Source organism: Indicator indicator, chromosome 24 (genome assembly GCF_027791375.1).
Source record: "Indicator indicator isolate 239-I01 chromosome 24, UM_Iind_1.1, whole genome shotgun sequence".
Lineage (NCBI taxonomy): Eukaryota > Metazoa > Chordata > Aves > Piciformes > Indicatoridae > Indicator > Indicator indicator.
Window position 1 is genome coordinate 15,480,436 of NC_072033.1, and position 21,447 is coordinate 15,501,882.

The window sequence follows — 21,447 nt, forward strand, 5'->3', positions numbered from 1 at the left end:
TTATCTCACCACAAGGCACAGTACACAGAGCTTGGAGGGTCCTATGCAGTCGTCGTGGCAGAAGGCCCCGCAGCCTTTACACATGATCATGGCTTTCAGGCTGCAGGAGCACTTGAAGGAGATCTCCTCCATGCTGCTGCTGTCAGCAAACATCTGGACGGAGAGGGCGGCGCCGCGGCTGGCCCTGCGGCTCAGCTGCACCACGCTGCCGGCCAGGCTGCGGGGGAACGCCGGAGCCCCCGGGGAGCAGCCCAGGCTGCCGGGCTTCAGCTGCAGCTTCGACAGCTTCCCGTAAAACGCCTGCTTGATGTTGAGCTGAGAGGGGATGGAAGAAGGCTCCAATGGCTGACTCTGTCCCTTTCCTGCTTCCCTGGAAAGCTTGAGGAAGGGCAGGTCCCTGGCCAGGGGACCGCCCTGCGGCGGCTCCCACAGCTCCGCGGGGGTCCCGGCCGCGCCGCTCCTGTTCTCGGCGTTGCTCTTGGCCAGGCTGTTGCACGCTGAGCCCTTCTCGGTCTTGCCTGCTCCCAGGGGGGTGCTGTGGTGCTTTGAGATCCACCCATCCCTCGCAGCCACCGAGCCCTCTCCTGCCACACAGCTCTTCTCCAGAGGACTCTGCTTGCTGGGGGATGAGGCTCCCATGGCTGAAGCAGGATCTAAAGCCCTGGGGTGCTGCAGGCGAACGCTGGGGCTGCAAGGGAAGCCAGAGCCAAAGAGCTTCTTGCCTTGAACCCCAATGTAATTTTTACTGCCTGATGCACCTCCTGTCTGATTTGGACCAAGAGAAGGGATAGTTGGAGATAAAAACTGAGGCTCTGTAGATGCTTTCAGCTTCTCTGGGCTTTTATTTGTGGTGATGGTCGTTAAGAGGTTGTGCTGTGGCACCCGATGGACCTTGGGCAACTCCTTCTGCTCCTCAAAGCTACAGGAGGGAAATGTTCTTCCCAGAGGTCCCAGATCTTCAGGCTTCTGAGAGGCACTTGCCACACTTGCCACTTGGTCTTGGCAGCTTAAAGCTGACCCAACTTTGGAATGTTTTTCTAGAACAGATTCATGCTCTGCACCCTCAGCTCTAGGCAATGCTGCCCCTGACCCACACTTCTCCTGGGGATCTCCAGAAGATCTCATTGAGTGGAAGTCATCACTCCTGCTTCGGGCACTTGTCTTTATTCCTACATCTGGAGGAGATTCCTTGGCCAAACAGCGACTGCTGCCTCTCTCCACTGGCAGGGAGAGGCTTTCCGACCGCGTGTCCAGCGCCGGCTGTGCCACATCCAGCTTGGCGGTGCTGGGAGAGCCTGGGAGAGCTTCTTCCACAGCAAGCTTCCCCTTCAGCAGCTGCATCACCAGGGGGTTGTTGGTTTCCACAGAGGACACAGACTGAGCAGGACCTCCTGGCCTCTCAGCTTTCTGGGGCATTGGTGCGTGTGATGCCCACCTCTGAGCTGCAGCTGTGGTGCTGAGCGCTTCGGGGAAGGCCCCGGCACAGACCAGGCCCTCTGCTTCCACAGGTGGTCCTGAGCTGATCCTGTCACAGCCCTCAGTGCTGCTGCCACAAGAGGAGCCCTTCCCAGCCAGCTCCCTGCAGCCACCACCTCTGCCACAGGCATCCAGCTCTGTGCTCTCCTCAGCTTCCAAGTCAGAAGCGGTGTCTGTCGTCTCGCTGTGTGTGCTCTGCACCTCAGCATCTCCCTTTGGCTGCAGCTCTTCAGGCTCTCCCTGATGGGCATCTTCTGGTCCTGTTCTGGGGCACCTGTCCCTCAGCTGCAGATTGTCAGAGGTATTGATCCTGTTCTGAGAAACAAGGCCATCGTGGGGAGGTTCCACCACAGACTCCATCTTCTGTTCCTCATGCCATAGTTTGCCCTCACTCACTCTCTCTGCCTGCAGGTCTGCAAAGCTGCCCAGGCCAGGGACCTCCTGCTCCACTGCTTTGGAGTCACCACTGCCAGTGCCACCTTTCTCCACCAGTGTCTCTGAGCCATTCACTCTAAACCTAGACACCTTTTCTGGCTGGTGGCATTCTTTACCAGCTGGTGACAATTCTGGCAGCAGAGCAGGACAGCTGGAAGCATTTCCCTTCAGGCTGGAGTGCTGAGCCAGCTGGACAGCAGGAGCACCACCACCAGCTTTGAGTTCTGACCCAAGCCCACCTGCCCCAGGACCAAGCACAGCAGCTCCCTGCACCTGAGAACACCACAGGCCGTTCACTGGAGGAACCACACTGCTTGGCTCCCTCCTCTGCCCCTCCTGTGGTGCTCCACAGGATGGGGTTTTGGTCCTTGGGTCAGAGGGGAGCTGCTCAGGGCCCTTCTCCTGTCTCTCACAAGTTGCTGACCCAGTCAAATCCTCACAGGCCCTTCTAGGTGACCCACTAGCAGGCTGAGCCTCCCCTGAGCCAGCGCCCGCACCGTGCTCCGCAGCTCCGCTTCCCTCGCCAGCTGAGGAGAAGGAGCCTGGCCTGGAGGAGAGGAAGGCCTTGGAGTCATCCTCCCGAGCAGGCAGCTGGGAGTGCAGCTGCTGCCCCCTCAGCTGGCGAGGCGACAGTAGTTGTGCTCGCTGCAGATCTGCCGAACGCTTTCCGCGAGTCCTCTTGGATCTCCTGTGCCCGGGCCGGCTGCTGCCTTCTCCTCCTCCGCCTCCTTCGTCAGGGCTTCTCCCTCCCCCTGGGCCACCACCCCCTCCGATGGCAGCGGCTGCGGCAGCCTCCCGCTGGGCTCGGGCCTGCAGGGCCCTGGCTTTGATGTCTGCGAGGGTCCTGGCGCCACTGCGGCCCCGGCCAGAGGGCTCCGAGCTGGGGATGATGCGAGGGCAGATCTGGTAAGTGGGCTGACCCTTAACCACCCAGGGTGGTTTGATACGTGAAAGTTGAATCTGCAAAGAGAGGAGAGGACATCAGTCCTGCCACTGAATGCCTTGGCTTGCAAGAGACATCAAAGCTCGGCCAGTTCCAACCCCCCTGCCACAGGCAGGGACACCTCCCACCAGCCCAGGCTGCTCAAGGCCTCATCCAACCTTGAACACCTCCAGGAAGGAGGCAGCCACAGCCTCCCTGGGCAACCTGTGGCAGTGTCTCCCTACCCTCACTGTCAAGAATTTCTTCCTCATCCCCACTCTCAATCTGCCCTCCTCAAGTTTCAATTCATTGTCCCTCATCTTGTCCCTCCCAGCCCTGGTCAAATGTGTCCCCCCAGCTCTCCTGTAGCCCCTTCAGGTACTGGAATGCTGCTCTAAGGTCTCCCCAGAGCCTTCTCCAGGCTGAACAGCCCCAACTCTCATAGCTTGTCCCCACAGGGGACAGGAAAATGTTGGACTGGCATCTGCTCAGCACAGTCAGCATCAAAGGCTTCCATAAAAATGAAGATTCCAACTTAAAACCTGATTTTGGCAGAGAAGCAGCAGGGTTGTGCCCCCGGAGCCTGTGTGTGCTCTCTCATGGGACAGGTAAAGCTCCATGAAGATTGGTCTGCCAGAGCCCATGGACACACACACCAGATCTGCCAGTTAGATGATGGCTGGACTTGATAATCTTAAAAGTTTTTTTCCAATCAAAAGAATTCTGTGGCTCTGTTCCAGAATGAGCAACTTGGATTTGGACTTTCAGAGACCAAAATCATAGAAATCTGAGAATTGTTTGGGTTGGAAAAGACCTCTAAGATCCAGCCATCAACCCAGCACCATCATGGCCATTAAACCATGGCCCCAGGTTTCTTGAGCACCTCCAGGGATGGGGACTCCACCACCTCCCTGGGCAGCCTGTTCCAGTCCCTGACCACTCTTGCAGCAAAGATATTTTTCTCAATCTCCAACTTAAAACCTCCCCCAGCCCAATTTGAGGCCATTTCCTCTCATTCACCCTTTACAGCAGGGTGAGCACCACCCTGCAGGGGCAGTAAACACTTCCAGTCAGGATAAGGTAAGTCAGAAGATTCTTCCCCAAAGGCACTGCCAAGCTACACAGGATGAAGAAGACCATTTGAAGGTCTCTTTTGCACCAGGCTCAGGAAAAGTGATTTCTGCACTCACAGAACTGTGACCTAACACAGTCACCTAACTGAGCTCTTCTGCAAAGACCTTGGAGTGATTTTCCATTCTTTGCCTGCCTAAAGGACACAGTGGGGATCAGAGGGGACTTCCCCAGCTCTGCCAGCGAGAGCCTTGCCACTTCTCTCAGGATGCCAACACTTCACGTTCTAGCAAGGTGCTGAGCACGAGAGCCCTGAGCTCCCCCGTACAAGGATCAATGAGTCCTACCCAGATGGGTGGGACTTTGGGCTCCTCTTTAGTAAGCTGTGGCTTTTCTGGGTGAACACTTTCAATTGTGTTGCCTAAAGGACACAGTGGGGATCAGAGGGCACTTCCCCAGCTCTGCCAGCGAGAGCCTTGCCCCTTCTCTCAGGATGCCAACACTTCATGTTCTAGCAAGGTGCTGAGCATGAGAGCCCTGAGCCCCACTCCCAAGAGCATCAATGATCCCTTTCCTACCCGGATGGGTGGGACTTTGGGCTCCTCTTTAGTAGGCTGTGGCTTTTCTGGGTGAACACTTTCAATTGTGTTACGAAAGGACTGACGATCTTCAAGCCGGGGCTTCTTTTCGGGGAAGGATGCAGAGGCAGCCTCCTCAAAGCATTTCCTCTTCTGGTCCTTGGAATCCCGAGCAGAGTTCTCCTGGGGCAAAGTGGGAATTCTGTTGGCAGCTGCCAAGGAGGGCTCTTCAGATTTCCCGTGGAGTTTGGAAGCCTCTGGAGAGAGATGGGATTCGGAACTCTCCGGCTTCAGCGCCGCAGCCGAAGGGCTCAGCGGGTCCTCCTTCTTCAGCTCTGCCTCGGGCTTGGTCTCTTTGTGAAGGGAGGAATCTGGGGCTGCAGGAGCAGCCTCCTTGGAGGCCTCTGCTTGCTCAGCCTCCCGCAGCTTGTAGAGGCTCCTCCTGGCCCTGCAGCGCAGGTCCGGCCGCGAGCGCTTCCGGAAGCGTCCATCCCGCTGCCGAGCCGCGGGGCCGCGCGTCACCCGAGCCTCCCCCTTCACAGCCAGCCCTGTCCTGTTCTCTGCATCTTCCTGCACCAGATTCTGCTCCTGGGATTCTTCTTGGGTCAAGCCCAACCTGTGAGGCAAATGCAAAAAGGAGCTAAAAGTCAAAGCCCATCCAACGCCCACAGTTCAGCTTCCTACCTGCAGCCCCCACGCAGGAACACAGACCACAAAGCTGAGCCCATTCAGACCTCCCAGAGTCACACCTCTCACCCCCCTCCCACTGCCACAGGGACTGAGAAAAACAAGGCAATGCCAAGATCTGTGGTGGAAACCAGGAATGTGAACATCTCTGGGACACAAATCCTGCTGTCAGCCAGCCAGTTCCACTGAGCATTGCCCTGCAGCAACCCCACAAGCTGGGGTTTAAGCTTCATCTTCTCAGGGATCTGTCAAGGACAAGCACTTTGATACCTGCACAGGCACAGCAAAAAAACCCAACCCAACCCAAACCAAAACACCAGGACAGAGGAGGTAAAATGCCTCACTTTTGTCCATAGTAATCCTCAAAGAATTTCTCCTTCCATTGCTCCACTCTCTTTTCCTTTTCCATCTCCTGCCGAATTCGAACTTGCATCTCGTGGGTGAATTCACCTACATGGAAGCAAGAGACTGAAATTCAGGTTCTGCACAAGCCTGGCTCTGCAAATGCAGCCTTTGGTGACTCTACAGCAGTTGGACAGGCACAAAGCACACTTTTTCTGCCAGTGCCCCATGGATCCACACACTGCCTGCAACTCCTTTAAGGGCAATGCTTACAAAGCCTCAAGCAAGACACAGGCCACTGAGGGCTGGAAGCCCTCTGCTGTGAGGCCAGGCTGAGAGAGTTGGGGTTGTTCAGCCTGAAGAAGAGAAGGCTCCAGGGACACCTTCTGGTGGCGTTGCAGTGCTTCAAGGGGCCCATCAGAAAGCTGGGGACAGACTTTTGAGCAGGGTCTGTTGTCACAGGACAAGAGGTGATGGTTTGAACTCAAAGAGGCAGATTCAGACTGGAGAGAAGAGAGAAATGTTTGACACTGAGGGTAGGGAGAGCCTGGCCCAGGCTGCCCAGAGAGGTGGGAGCTGCCCCATCCCTGGCCCCATTGCAGGTCAGGTTTTTTGGGGCTGGGAGCAACCTGCTCTGGTTGCAGATGTCCCTGGGGATTGCAAAATGATTGGACTGGGTGACCTTGAAAGATCCTTTCCCACCCAAACCATTCCATGAAGGTAAGTCTGGCACTCTTTACATCTCCACTGCTTCGCTCTGTAGGTCCCAAAGGAAAACACATCAGCCACTCCTCCTCGTTATCTGAGGTTCCACCTCAACATGAGGAGGAACTTCTTCACTGTGAGGGTCACAGAGCACTGGAACAGGCTGCCCAGAGAGGTTGTGGAGTCTCCTTCTCTGGAGACTTTCAAGACCCATCTGGATGCAATTCCTGTGCGACCTGTGCTGGATTCTATGGGCCTGCTCTGGCAGAGGGGTTGGACTCAATCTGTGAGGGTCCCAACCCCTAACATCCTGTGAGCTTGTGATCCTGTAAACCCCCCCAAAAAAGCTGCCACGAAATGAGGAGCTCTCCTCCAGGAGAACCAAAGCCACTCACCATCAGCCAGCCTCTCCCTCCAGCTCTGGGCGGCGTGGGTGAAGAACTCATTGTTGAGAGCGCTGCCACTGAGCCGCATCAAGCCGTCGGCCCCCACCTGATGGGACACAGCCAGCATGGCCTCCAGCCCTCCAGAGGCAGGGCAGGGAATGGAAACACCACCCCCCCTAGCTGCAGCCATCCTCATACCTGTCTGTCCACCTCAGGAAGGAGGTAGAGCAGCTGCTGCTGGAAGTGGGAGGGCAGAGCGTTGAAGGTTCTGGAGTTGATGAGGGCTCGCAGGTTCGTGTTGACCAGGATGGACCCAGGGGTTTCAAAGTCAATGTCCTCACCACGGTTTCGTTTCATCTGCCCTGGAGTTTAAGGACAGGTAAATAAAATAAACATTGGCTCTGTGGAAGCACTGCAGAACCAGAGGCAAGAAATTCAGGTACAACAGCGAAAGGAGCAAGAGTGGAGGGTGAACTGGGGGTGCTGGCTGACAGAGATCAGCCAGCTGGGTGCTCAGGTGGCCAAGAAGGCCACCAGCATCCTGGCCTGGATCAGCAGTGGTGTGGCCAGCAGGAGCAGGGCAGGGGTTGTCCTGCACTGCACACTGGTGAGGCCACACTTTCAATCCTGGGATCAGTTTTGGGCTCCTCACTTCAAAGAGGACACTGAGGGGATGGAACAGGTCCAGAGAAGGCCAATGAAGGTGGGGAAGGGTGTGGAGAACAGGGCTGGGGAGAAGCAGCTGAGGGAGCTGGGGGTGTTCAGCCTGGAGAGAAGGAGGCTGAGGGGAGACCTTCTGGGTCTGTACAGCTCCCTGAAAGGAGGCTGGAGCCAGGTGGGGCTTGGTCTCTTCTCCCTAGTCTCAGGCAACAAAAGGAAAGGAAATGGCCTGGAATTGTGCCAGGAGAGGGTTCGACTGGAGATTAGGAAAAATTTCTTTCCTGAAAGCATGATCAGGGCCTGGCCCAGGCTGCCCAGGGCAGTGGTGGAGACCCCATCCCTGGAGGTGTTCAAGAAAGGTGTGGCCATGGCACTTGGGCCATGGTTTAGTGGCCATGGTGGTGTTGGGTTGCTGGTTGGACTGGATGATCTCAGAGGGCTTTCCCAACCCAAAATAATTCTCTGATTCCATGAAGGATGACTCTCCACCACACTAACTAATGGCTGTGCAGCTGGAATTTTGACAAGAGGTCTCATTTCTGGCACACTCAGGTACAATTACTGATGCTATTCAGGTACAGTTCAGAGGAGACAAACTTCACCTGGCTCAGGGAGGGAGGTCTGGCTTGAGAGCCTTGAGATCATCCTCTGCCTTCAGAAGGAACAGAACCTTGGCTCTTGTCTCAGCTACGGAGGGACCTCCACCCTGCCCTATCCATGGCCATTCATTCCTCTAACCACAACCAGAGCACCAACCTGCTGTGGGCTTTCGGATGCCTCTCAGCAGCTGCGGAGGATCCCTGTTGATTTCTGTTCTGCTGCGCAAGGAGGCTTTGCAGAGGGCCAAGGAGCTGCTGCTGCTGCTGGAGGTGCTGCTGCTCTCCCCATCAGCATGCCTGCCTGTGAAGCCTAAACCCAAACCAACCTCATAAAACCATGCAAAGAGCAGCAGAAACCCAGCTTGGAGAGAGGTTTGATGCAAGCAGGATCTGCTAGCAACAGATGCACCGTGACAGGGTGTTGCCCACTTAGCTGCTCCTCTGACAGAGTTCAGCACAACTCTCCACAGCCCCAGGCATTCTCAGCAAGTGCTAAGGAAATCTGAGGCAAACTGAACCAGGTAATTAGGGACAAGTGATTAAAAGCTCCCTGTGCAGTCATTAGAGAGAGAGCAGCACCCCCAGAGCAATGCTCACCGGAGGCAGACTCCATGTGTGCTCCGTTGACTTTCAGTGGTGTCAGCACAACACGTGGCAGCATCACCCCCGTCTTCTTCTTCTGTTTGCTTGCCTGCAGCCCAGGAAGGAGCCAAGAACAAACCAGAGAAGCAAAGGCATTATGGAGGGGTAAAAATCATAGATTCACACAACAGTCTGGCTTGGAAGGGACCTCAAAGATCATCCAGTTCCAACCTGCCTGCCATGGGCAGGGACACCTCCCCTCCCACCAGCCCAAGTTGCTCAAGGCCTCATCCAGCCTGGCCTTGAACACCTCCAGGGAGGACATCCACAGCCTCCCTGGGCAACCTGTGCCAGTGTCTCCCCACCCTTGCTGGCAAGAATTTCTTCCTCATCTTCAGTCTCAATCTCCTCCCTTCCAGCTCAAAGCCATTGTCCCTCATCCTGTCACTCCAAGCTCTTGTCAAAAGTCCCTCCCCAGCTCTCCTGTAGCCCCTTTCAGGTGCTGGAAGGCTGCTCTAAGGTCTCCCTGGAGCCTTCTCTTCTCCAGGCTGAACAGCCCCAGCTCTCTCAGCCTGCCTCCACAGGGAAGGTTCTCAAGCCCTCTGATTATCTTTGTGGCCCTCATCCTCTAAGCAGCTTGGCTGAAGAGCTGCCTAGCTCTGAAGTAACCCTTCAGGTGTCACCTCTGTGAGTAGCAGGGAATACAGAATCACCTCCCTGTCCACCATCCCGCCCCAGGAGCAGGCCCTGCACAACCAGTCCCCACCCTGCTCACCCAGCTAGCCCCCAGCAGTGAAAGGTCTCTCTCAGCATTCCCACTTTTTCCTACCTGGGAGGCAGTCCTGTAGCTCTCCCGGGTAGCAGCAGGAGCCTTGCTCTGAGACTCAGTGGAACAGGAGGCGTTGGAGGAGGTTTCGTCAAGAGACACTGAAAGAGAGGAGAGGTCAGGCAGAGCCTGGAGCAGCCCTGTGGCTTCAGGTGAAGGCCATCAGACACTTACCATCGTTGTCACCACTCACAGTGCTGGCCTCATTGGACCCACAGCTCTCTGCATCCACTGCATCCTCCAGCTCCTCCCCTTCTGGCACCGAGAGATTCCGGGACCACTGCAGGGCATCCTTCTAACGGGGGGCAAAGAGAACTGGGATGGCTGCAGCCCCCCTCCACCACCTCTACCAACACCATGTTCAGTGCACAGAGCTTGGAAAATTAATTGGGGTTTTACCTGCCCTATTTTAACCTTCTCTGGTTTAACCCCGGATGGGCTCAGAGTGGAACAGAACTCCCCTGGGCTGCTCTGCAGACACCTCCAGGGTGAGTGACCCAAACGCATCCCAGCTCACTGAGGTTACTAATTGCACTGCTCCACACATGAGCAGCTTCTGTTAAAGGGAATTATTCTCAGCTCCCCAGCTCAAGAAGGACCTCAGGGACTTGCTGGAGAGGGGACAGCAAAGGGCTACAGAGATGCTGAGGGGCCTGGAACATCCCTGAGGAGGAAAGGCTGAGAGAATTTGGGCTGTTTAGTGTGGGGAAGAGCAGCCTGAGGGGGATCTCCTCAATGCTGATCAATACTCCAAGGGTGGGTGGCAGGAGGATGGCACCAGGCTTTGTTCAGTGGTGCCCAGTGACAGGCCAAGGGGCAATGGGCACAGACTGGACCATGAGAAGTTCCACCTGAACATGAGGAGGAGCTTCAGTAATTTAAGGCTGCTGGAGCCCTGGAGCAGGTTGCCCAGAGAGGTGGTGGAGTCTCCATCTCTGGAGAGATTCCAAATCCACCTGGGTGTGTTCCTGTGTGACCTTCTCTGGGTGACCCTGCCCTGGCAGGGGGGTTGGACTCAGTCTCCAGAGGTCCCTTCCAACCCTTACCATTCTGGGATTGTGAAAAGCATCTCAGTCCTACTATGAAAGAACAGAGCAGCATCTGAGTAGCCAACTACTAAGACAGTAAGCTTAGGAGGTGTGTTTACTACTTGTATAAATCAAAGCCATTTCATTTCCATCTGTTTGCAGCCAAATATGGCAACTCAACAACACTTTCTGACAGCAGAAAAGACAAGATGCAAACAGAAAACAGGTAGCTCAGCTGCTCCACCAAGCTGATGTTTAGCAGGGAACCCAACAGCACATGACAAGGCAAAAGAAAAGCCTCAGACCAGAAACATTGTCAACATTTCTGATTACTGGGACAAAAAAAAAATACAACAAACCCAAAACCAACTGAAAATAAAACATCCCAGAGAGACCTCAAAATCTGAGGGAAATGGTGATGCTAAATATACAGCAACTGCAGAACACAGAGCAATCAAGCAGGAGGATGAACTTTTCTAGCAAGGTTTTACTTCTAGCTCCAAGCTCTCAGAGCAGTTTGATCTGCTGGTTGGTTGTGTTCCCTTCTGGCTGGCAGAAAAGGAGCAGCAATAAAGCAGGCACCTGAACTGGACACCAAGTACTGGAATCAGAAGATTAGGAGGTCCTGCAGCTGGCTCAGGCAATCCCAAGCATGAATGCAGGCTGAGTGAAGAATGGATAAAGAGCAGCACTGAGGAGAGGGACTTGGGGATGTTGGGTGATGAGAAGCTCACTATGAGCTGTCACTGTGTCCTCATAGCCCAGAGCCACCTGTGCTAATCCTGGGCTGATCCCCAGCAGTGTGGCCAGCAGGGGCAGGGAAGGGATTCTGCCCCTCTGCTGAACCTCCCCCTGCAGTGCTGGGGCAGCTCTGGAGCCCTCAGCATAAGTCCTGTTGGAGCAGGGCCAGAGGAAGCCACAGTGATGCTGGGAAGCCCTCTGCTGTGAAGCCAGGCTGTGAGGGTTGGGCTTGTCCAGCCTGGAGAAGAGAAGGCTCCAGGGAGGCCTTAGAGCAGCTTCTAGTGTTTGAAGTAGGCTCCAGGAGAGCTGGAGAGGGACCTTGTCCAAAGGCATGGAGTGACAGGGTGAAGAGTGATGGCTGCAAACTGGAAGGAGCTGGATTTAGATCAGACATTATGAGGAAACTTCCCCAGGAGGGTGGGGAGGCACTGGAACAGGTTGTGCAGAGAAGTTGTGGAGGCTCCAAGCCTGGAAGTGTTGAGGGCCAGGTTGGATGGGGCCTTGAGCAAGCTGCTCCAGTGGGAGGTGTCCCTGCCCATGGCAGGAGGGTGGGAACTAGGTGATCTTTAAGCTCTCTTCCAATGCCAATCATGCCATGATTCTATGACCTTCCCTGTGCAATCCAAGAATGAACAGGGTTGCTTTAAAAGGAATTGATCATCTGTGGCTGAAGCCAGCTGAGAGGCTGAAGCTCTGACAGAGTAACGACTTCCAGACCCTCTTTGCCACCATGACCTCACAGGCAGCAGAGGCAGCTCAGATGATGCTCAGTGACAGCTGCAACGCTCAGTGATGCACAGCAAGAACTCCCAAGCTGAGCTGGGGGCAGGAGCTCAGCACTTACCTTGAGTGTGAAGAGGCTGATACGTCCAGGCAGCTTGTAGAAGAGGCCATCACCTCCCCGGGAGTTGGAGTGCAGCATGGCGTTGAGACAGGCCAGGGGAGAGGTGCCACTGGAAGAGAGAGCAGCCAGCTTAGGGCAAGAGCCTGGAGGAGGTGTTCAGATGGACAGCCCTCAGCTGATGGAGGCTGCAGAGACCATTCCTAGATTCACAGAATGGATCACAGCTCACAGGGTGTTAGGGGTTGGAAGCAACTCTGGAGACTTTTGAGTCCAACCCCCTGCCAGAGCAGGACCAGAGAATCCAGCACAGGGCACACAGGAACACATCCAGATGGGGCTGGGAAGTCTCCAGAGAAGGAGACTCCACAACCTCTCTTGGCAGCCTGTTCCAGTGCTCTGTGACCCTCGCAGTGAAGAAGTTCCTCCTCATGTTGAGGTGGAACCTCCTGTGCTGGAGTTTACATCCAAGGCTTGGGTTGGAAGGGACCTTCAAGCTCATCCAGTCCCAACTCCCCTGCCATGGGCAGGGACACCTCCCACCAGCCCAGGCTGCCCAAGGCCTCAACCAACCTGGCCTGGAACACCTCCAGGGAGGAGACAGCCACAACCTCCCTGGGCAACCTGTGCCAGTGCTCACCACCTTCATGGGACAATCAGAGCTGCTTCCCTCCTGACCTGACATCAGCCTCAACTCAGCAAAGCAACCAGCAGCAGACAGGAAATGCTACACCAGTTTTAAAGATGCTCTCAGCTAATTTCAGATATTTCTGACTTTTGTGACCCATTTCCTCTCTTTGTCTCCATGAAACTTTGAGCTGGATTGTTTTTGTAGAGCACCCAGATCTGATCAGCAGCCTAAAGATGAAAATTAACCCAGCAGCAATTGTCCCTTGTTTGGTGTGAGGGTGCAGAGCCCTGCAGCAGGCTGCCCAGAGAGGTTGTGGAGTCTCCTTCTCTGCAGAGCTTCCAATCCCCCCTGGGCATTGTGCTCCTGGGCAAGCTGCTGTGGGTGCCCTGCTGGAGCAGGGGGTTGGACTGGATGAGCTGCAGAGGTCACTCCCAACCCCACCATGCTGGGATTCTGGGATCTCCTTCCTGACAAGTCTCAGGCTCTGCACTAGCAGAGTTGGAGGGAAAAGGTCTGGTGCACTCCTCTGTCATCCCACACTTCTGTGGCACCTCACCTGGTGTTTTCCAATAAGTCACAGGCAGAAAGTTACCTGGGAGAGCCACTAAAGCCAGGCTGATTTCATTACTAAAAGTGAAACTGAAACCTGAATTGAGACAAAACATTTCAGAGATGATCATTCTCAAATTGAAAACTTACAGCAATTTCCTTTTCCACCCTGTGAAAGCATTTAAGGTCTGGACATTTCTTTACAAGCTTTGGCAACAAACTTACCCTGATTTGCTTCTGGAGCCTACAAAACAATCACAGAATCCTAGAATGGCTCAGGGTGGAAGGGACCTTAAAGTTCAGCCAGTTCCAACCCCCTGCCATGGGCAGGGACACCTTCCACCAGCCCAGGTTGCTCAGGGCCTCATCCAGCCTGGCCTTGGACACCTCCAGGGAGGAGACAGCCACAGCCTCCCCAGGCAACCTGTGCCAGTGTCTCCTCAGCCTCACTGGCAAGAATTTCTTCCTCATCTCCAGTCTCAATCTGCCCTCTCCCAAGCCTCTGTCAAAAGTCCCTCCCCAGCTCCCCTGGAGCCCCTTCAGGCTGCTCTAAGGTCTCCCTGGAGCCTTCTCTTCTCCAGGCTGTCCTCACAGAGAAGGTTCTCCCTGAACATTTTCATGGCCCGCTCTGGACCCTCTCCAGCAGCTCCAAGTCCTTCTTGTGTTGGGCACCAGAAGTGGAGGCAGTGCTGCAGGTGAGGTCTCACCAGAGCCAATCAACAGGCAGCTTTGCCTGCCCCTGCTACTCAAACTTCCTTTTTTTTGCCACATGGCACTGACTGAGGCACTTGGGCCACCACAGTTACCTACTTCTTTGATCTGCAGGGCACTCTGTGTATCCCCTACAGCTGTCACAGGGACAGATGGAAGCTCACAGCAATTTAACCAAGGAAAAGAGTCTCCCACCCCTGCCATTTCTGAGATTCCACATCAGGTTCTGCTCCTCAGGAAACCCACCATGGGTGGGCATCTCCTCCATGATGCCAGGAGAGTGTGAGCTGCACTGTCACAGTGCTCAAACACCTGAGCAGAAGCTGGTAGAGAGATATAAAACTTTCTGGAATCTCCTAAACCATCATGGGCTGCTCCAGAAAGGGAGCATCACAGGAGACAAAACTTCCAACTGTTCTCAAACTGGAGTCAGAGCAGCAGAAAGCACTGGGAGGAGCTACTCAGGAGAGAACCACAGGAGGAGGTGGGAAGTACCAGCCAATGCAGGAGCCTGACCTGCAGCAGGCACTGATTTCACAAGAGATGGCTGAAGAGGACTCTCTCTGTTATCAAAAAATCCGAAGAACAGCTCCCAGTTATTGTCAAAGGAAAAAAAAACTAAATCCCAACCCACAACCTGTACAGAAATGTCTCCCCTGTCATCTGCAAGGACTGCAAGGGAAGCAGCAGAAGAAGGGAAGTGGGCTGGAGATGAAGCACAACCACACGAAGCAAGACGAGGAGGCTCCCCGGGCAGCCTCCCCCAGGCTCCACGCCAGGCTGCAGGCAAGACCATCAATACTAACCTCATTTCCTTCAGTCCTTCAGCCTCTATGACCTGCAGAATCTGTTTTGGGGTCATAGGAGCATCAGAGTAATTTTCCAGCACCTGAAAAGACAAGACAGGGCCACGTGTCAGCAGAGAATTTCCCTCTGTGCTCACGCTGTGCCTCAGACCCAATCGTTAAGCCTCTTGAAATGTTGTCCACTGCAGAAGACAGGCTGAAAATTTCAGGCTACCTCAGGATTGCACCAGGCTGAGCATCACAAAACCTGCCCTCGACCTGCTCCTTAATGAAACAAGGAGGAGAGAAACAAAAGCAGCAGGGTTTGGCCTTGACCCCAGAGCAGGAAATCAGCAGAAGCTTTACCCCAGCTCTGAGACCAAGCTGCTGCCACACGCAGCCTCCAAAGCTGTGTCACAGTCAGTGTGACCTTTAGTGATGCAAAATGTTCTCCCTGCCATGGGCCTTCCTACCTCCTGGTGAAGCAGCCAGCATTTTTTCTGCCCATAAAAGTGTTATTGGACAATAACTGCACAAGCCAGCAGCTGCCATCGCTGGATTGCTGCATTTGGTTTTTGCTTCATCTCAAGAATTCCGATCAGAGAAGGGCAGAGCTCAGAGCAGCCCAGCCCGGTGGGGCTGGAAGGGAGCTCTGGAGCTCATCCAGTCCAAACCCCTGCCCCAGCAGGGCACCCACAGCAGCTTGCCCAGGAGCACAGTGCCCAGGGGGAGTTGGAAGCTCTGCAGAGAAGGAGACTCCACAACCTCTCTGGGCAGCCTGCTGCAGGGCTCTGCACCCTCACACCAAACAAGTTTCTCCTCATGGAACCTCCTGGCTTCCAGTTTGTGCCCATTGCCCCTTGGCCTGTCCCTGGGCACCACTGAGCAGAGTCTGGCCCCAGCCTCTTGCCCCCACAGCTCCTTTAGCTCTTGCTGAGCATTGCTCAGATCCCCTCTGGGGCTGCTCTTCCCCAGGCTCTCAGCCCCAGGGCTCTCAGCCTTTGCCCCTCAGAGATGCTCCAGGCCTCTCAGCATCCTGGGTGGAAATGGTTGGAAGGGACCCACAGCAGCTGGACAGGCAAAACAAGAGAGCTTCAGAGGAAAGACTCCAAAGGCCTCATTGGTCTCAGGGCTGAAGAAGAGGGAAAGGCATCAGCACATCCCTGAGGCAGCAACTGCAGACTTGCCCCTGACCAAACCCAAAATGACAGTGAAGGATGTGGAAAAAATGATGGCTGGAGACACTCTTTAAAGCTTTGGGCTGTTTGGGAGCCAGTGAGCAAAAGCAGGCAGGAAAAAGGCAGAGCAAGAACTATCTCATCCCCCCCACATGCCCTGTGAATTGCCCCTTCCTTGGGAGCAAACTGAACAGGCCTTTTTAAAAGGCTGTGGAACTGACTGCTCCAAACCCTCTCAAAGCAAGAACTCAAGGACTGGAAAAGAGGAGGGGACATTTCTGTGGAGATGATTTCCCACATAAACAGGAAACAAGGAACCAAAATAAGCTGCAGTAGATGTAAACCACCATGTGTCTTTGGAGGCAGATTCCCCTGCAGCTGCCTCCCAGGACAGCCAGGGAAGCAGAGTGCTGCTTGCTGAATGCCAAGGAGATGGAACTCAGCAGAGCTCTGGGCTTGATGGGGCACAAATGCTGAGCCACAAGGCACAGGACATGGCCTGGGACAGCCAAGAAGCAGCCATGGGTGTTCACTTGGGAACTTTGTGATGGGGCTGTGGTCTGAATTCCCCTGCTGCAAGGGCCACAGCGAGGCACAGCCCTGTCACCAAGCTTCAGAGGAGTCAGCCACGCTGCCATCTTTCACTTTGACTTGTGGCAGAGCCCATGGAGCAACCCAAATGCCACATTTATCTCAGCACCATCCAGATCTGAGTCACTGCAGCACTGTGGGGAGGCCCAGAGCCTCAGGCTGCCTTTTGGAGTGGCAGGAACAGGCCATTTGCAGAAAAAAAACACAAAACAAACACCCAAATGGTGATGCAGGGAACCATTTACATCTCCAGACCATCTCCAACCTCTACAAGGGAAGAGGCACCCAAGCCAGGGCACTGCAGGGCTGCACTTCAGCTGCATGTTGGGATCAAAGCAATTTCTTAACCTAGCTCCACCCAAGACTTGGATTTTCCAGATGTCTGTCTGAGGATGGTGGTGCTGCTAACCTGGCAGGGGACAGAAACGTGGGAGCTCCCTGAGATAAAACCCAAGGAACACACCAAGGGTTTAAAGCAAAGATCAAAGCAAGCACTCAGCCTCACTCACAGGCAGTAAACAATTTTCATTCTGAGTCCATCCAGCTCCAGCACTGTTTTTTTCCCTCCACTAATCAAACCTCCCTCTCTGGAGCTTGTGATGTTTCCTGCCTTGCCCATGACCTCTCCCCCTGTCACTCACAGGGAGCAGAGAGCTGACAAGGGGAAACTCATCACCCCCCAAGCTGAGGAGCCACAACAAGGAACATGTTGTGAAAGAGAAAGGAATTCTTCCCAGCTCAGAAAGCCCCCTCTGAAGTGACAGCCACAGCCAGCCTAAAAACTCAGCCTGGAGGAGCATTTACATAAAGAGAAAGGAATCTGTGCTCAGGGGAACAATTTCCAGCCAACAAAGTGGAGAGGCTGCTTCATGGGAGAACTGGGGGGGAAGAGATGATCCTGCAGGTTACCCACCACAGCCCAGACTCCATCCTGACACTGCCAGCACCACAGCAACCTTCCAGCAGCAGCTACGACTTGAGCATTTAGCTGTCCCTTACCCCCCACCCAAAAAAAAAAAGACCTTCCTCCCCACCCCCTTCCCATTTGTCACACTGACAGCCAAAGGTTTCTGCACCCCTAATGATGGCATTTACATCACTCCCCCATTAATTAATTAGACATCAGCTCTGACAGAGGCTCTGGGTGTCCAAACAGATGCTTAAAGGCTCATTTCACGGCATGTGCACAGCCCCAGCTCTGCAGGAGTGGCCACACTGGAAACCACTTCTGCCTGGGATGCTGAGAAACGTTGCAGAGGAACACAAAGCCCAGAAGTGTGTCAAAAAGGGAAGTGAAAAGCATTTTTGACAGGGAGCACGTGGAAGAGGAGTGGTAACGACAGAGCTATTTTTAGTGGGTTTACAATCGGTCCTGTGAGCTGCAGGAGCAGCTCCACAGCTGCAGGGCTCTCTAAGTGGATGACCTGGTGTGAGATGAGGCTATTTCTGGTTCACCCACGGCTCTAAGGTGCTCTTGAGGCTTGGAGACCTCATGCACCCACTCTGCCTGAGGCTCTGGCCCAGAGACAGGTGACAGGAAAGGTGTGAAGATGTCCCTCTCCCAGCACACAGGGCTGAGGAGCTGTATGAGGAGGTTGTTTCAGAGGCGAAGGCTCAGAGGTGCTGCTCTGGGCAGCACAGAGATACTGGAGAGGTTCTCACCTCTTAGACCTGAGACCATTCAGAATCCTAAAATGGGTTGGGTTGGAAGGGACCTCCCAAAGGCCACCCAGTCCAACCCCCTGCACTCAGCAGGGATATCTCCACCAGAGCAGCTTGCTCAGAGCCTTCTCCAGCCTCACCTTGAACAGCTCCAGGCATGGGGCCTCAGCTCCCTCCCTGGGCAACCTGTTGCAGTGTTCCAGCAGCCTCCTGCTGCACAACTTGTTCCTCACATCCACTCTCAATCTGCACTGCTCTCATTTCAAACCCTTGCCCCTGCTCCTGTCCCTGCAGGCCTTTGCACACAGTCCCTCTGCAGCCTTCCTGCAGCCCCTGCAGGTACTGGGAGGCTGCTCTGAGGTGTGCCTGGAGCCTTCTCTTCTCCAGGCTGAACACCCCCAGCTCCCTCAGCCTGTCCTCCTGGCAGAGCTGCTCCAGCTCCCTGAGCGTCTTCATAGCTTCCTCTGGACCCTCTCCACCAGGACCATGTCCTTCCTGTGTTGAGGGCCCCATGGCTGGACCCAGCACTGCAGGTGAGGCCTCAGCAGAGCAGGGGGGCAGAATCCCCTCTCTCCATCTGCTGGTTGATCTGATTCAAATCAGGTGACTTTTGTGCCAGGTCACCTAGCATAGCCTCTGCCCCACAGGTCACCTAGGAGGAAAGCATCCCTGCCAAGCTGCTTGGCTGGCAGAACCAGGATCCCAGAGAGGAACACACAGCATGGCACTGACCACCTGCTCCTGCAGGGAAGCTCCACAGTGGCCAGCTCCTGCCCTTCTCCAGTTTCTCCACCTCAGTCACGTGGCTCTAAAACATTATAGTTTACACACAAAAGATTATGCAAGTCACTGGAAGATAGATGCTTGGCTGATTAGGTTTCCTCCTGGCAGGCCCTAAGAAAACACTCTGACAGCCAAACAAACCTTACTCAGAAGGAGCACCAAGACCTACCCTGAAGATGCCCAACTCCAGACACGAGTCTCAGCTGGACTGACCCCAGCTGTTCCCTGGAATGTTTATGTGCTCCAGCAGCATAACCTGGCCAGGCAAAAGCAAACCAAAGACACACAAAAGCAAAAACCCAAGGGATGAGGACACCCTCCAGGACCTCAAATCCATTCCTCCAGATGTCACACAGCCACTTCACCATACCCTCACCAGCCAGTGCCACTGGTAGGGCTATGGGGAGGACACTGCAGGGACCTGCTCATGCTGGCCACAGGCAGTGGGATCATTCCTTACCCTGTGTCCCAGCACAGGTCTGTGCCACCAAGCCACCAGGAGTGACCAGCTCCAGGAGAACACTGCAGGGACCTGCTCATACTGACCACAGGCAGTGGAATCAGCCCTTACCCTGTGTCCCAGCACAGGTCTGTGCCACCAGGAGTGACCAGCTCCAGGAGAACACTGCAGGGATCTGCTCATACTGGCCATAGGCAGTGGGATCATTCCTTACCCTGTGTCCCAGCACAGGACTGTGCCACCAAGCCACCAAGAGTGACCAGTTCCCAGGCAGAGGCTGAAGGGAGCAGGCTCCTTGCAGCAGCAGTGCCCATCAGCACGTGGTGGTGCCAAGCAACAAACCCAACCACCTCCAATTCCACCCCTAAATAAAACTTCTGACCAGTTCCCACTCACCACCTGGAAGGCACTCAAGTTATTTTGAGGTTGATATTTCCTAGTTTTTAAATGGGGTTGAAGACAGACGTGGCTCAAACGCTTTCTGGAGGGAAATCACCATCCTCCTCCTCCTCCTCCTCCTCCTCCCTCTGCCACGGTCAGACAGCAGCAGTGTCCAACAGACCCCCACAAACCTAGGGGCTGGAAGTTGAAGCTTTCAAAGCAGCTTCTCAAAGACAAAAAGAATTGAAGTGTACCCACAGCTGCATCTCCTAAAAGCCCAAAGTGACCAAACAATGCCTGCCCGCAGCCATGCTGTCCCTGTGGCCTGGGCAGCCCCTGCTGCACCCCCCACGTCTGCCTCTGGGGCACAGCAGAGTCCTCAGGAAAATACCCAGAAAGTTTTGACAGCGTCAGCGGCCAGGCCGAAGCCTCCGGCTCCTCCCGCTCAGTCTGGAGCCACCTAAAAGGAAGAAAATGAACCCTCCCCACATTGAGCACGGCCCCAGCCCTAGCTGAAGGCAACAACCGCGGCGGCAGACACCGAAAAGCAAGATGGAACCTCCTCAGAACCCGTCCCGGGCCACCCTGGGCCTAGTGGAAGGAGGCTGTGGCCGCAGGGACCCCCGAAGGAGTGGGGAGTGGGTTCCAGAACCGCCCCCCCACCCCCACGGCGCGCTGGGGGCTGCGCCCTGCCCGCCCCCCCCCCAGCGGGGTTCTCCTCCTTCCCACTCGGCTTGGGAAGAAAAACAACCGGAGAGGAGACCCTGGCCACGGGACGCGGGAGAGGGGGACCTGGCGACACTGGCCGCGGATTCAGGAAGCCCGGGCCCCAGGCCTATGCCCGCCGCCGGTCCCGTTACTCGAGGGGGGGCCGGTCCCGGTCGTGAGCGGAGCCCCCCGCGGAGGAGAAGGCCTCTCGGGGCCCAGCCGAGCCCCCGCGCCGCCTGCCGGGGCCCGCCCCAGGCCCTCGGCGGCGGGGCTCGGATCCCCGGTTCCCCACCCCCCCTCACCAGGCGGGCGGCCTCGGCCCACGTGCGCTCCTTCTTCCTCCGCTGCTTCATCTCCTTCATCCTCCTCCCGCGCGGGGCGGCGGCGGGCGGGCGCGGACCGTTAGGCGCGCGCGGGTGGCGGGAGGGCGGTGGCGGCGGCGGGGGCGGGGCGGGAGCGCGCGGGGCGGGCGGGGCGCGAGGCGGGGTGGGGTGGGGGCGGGGGGGGAAGGAGGAGGCGTCTCCGGGAAGCGTTACGGGAAGCGGCGGCGGCGGCAGTTCGGGCCCGACATAACAACGGGGTCAAAGGGCCGGGAGCATGGGGCGGGGGGGAGGGGGGAAGTGGGCGGAGCTCGGCGACGGTGGCCGCGGCGGGACACGGCGGGACCTCGCTTGCGCGGGCGCGGGCAGCGACAGGGCGGAGCCGGGGGCCGGTTTGAAGGAAAACAGAGCGCAGGGGGTGCCGGGAGTTGTAGTCCTAGCGGGTATGCCCAGCCCTGGGTGTGTCGCCGCCGGTGGACTACAGCTCCCGGCGGGCATTGCGTGCGTCGCGGCGCATGCCGGGAGAGGGCCCCGCGTCATGGCGGCGGCGTGTTACCGCCGGGCGGCGGTGGGAGAGGTGGCAGCGGCCGGGCTGAAGGTGGCTGTGGGACCGCTGTCCTCGGCTTTGGCCGAGCGGGAGAGCCTGAGTGCCCATGGTCCCGGCGGGGGATGCGAGAAGCGAAGATGTCCACCCTGGTCTCTCGCCGCTCTCTGGCTGAAGGCTCCGGCTCTGGGTGTCTCAGGACTCGGGTGATGGCCCTGAGGGTGCTTGTCCCCACGGAGCCGAGGGCCAAGGGCAGAGGCCGCCG

At 56.0% G+C, this 21,447-nt stretch overlaps 1 protein-coding gene across 1 annotated transcript; it reads right to left on the reverse strand.

Moving 5' to 3' along the window:
* On the reverse strand, positions 1–20,680 carry ASXL1 (ASXL transcriptional regulator 1). The gene is made up of 13 exons (XM_054391892.1): positions 20,621–20,680; positions 14,577–14,659; positions 12,326–12,328; positions 11,883–11,991; positions 9,444–9,564; positions 9,273–9,370; positions 8,459–8,552; positions 8,019–8,171; positions 6,801–6,964; positions 6,612–6,708; positions 5,514–5,619; positions 4,483–5,098; positions 1–2,871 (listed from the first exon to the last, which is right to left on the reverse strand). Exons 1-13 carry the CDS (start codon positions 20,678–20,680, stop codon positions 1–3), a joined length of 4,575 nt encoding a protein of 1,524 aa, XP_054247867.1.
* Positions 20,681–21,447: the final 767 nt, after the last annotated feature.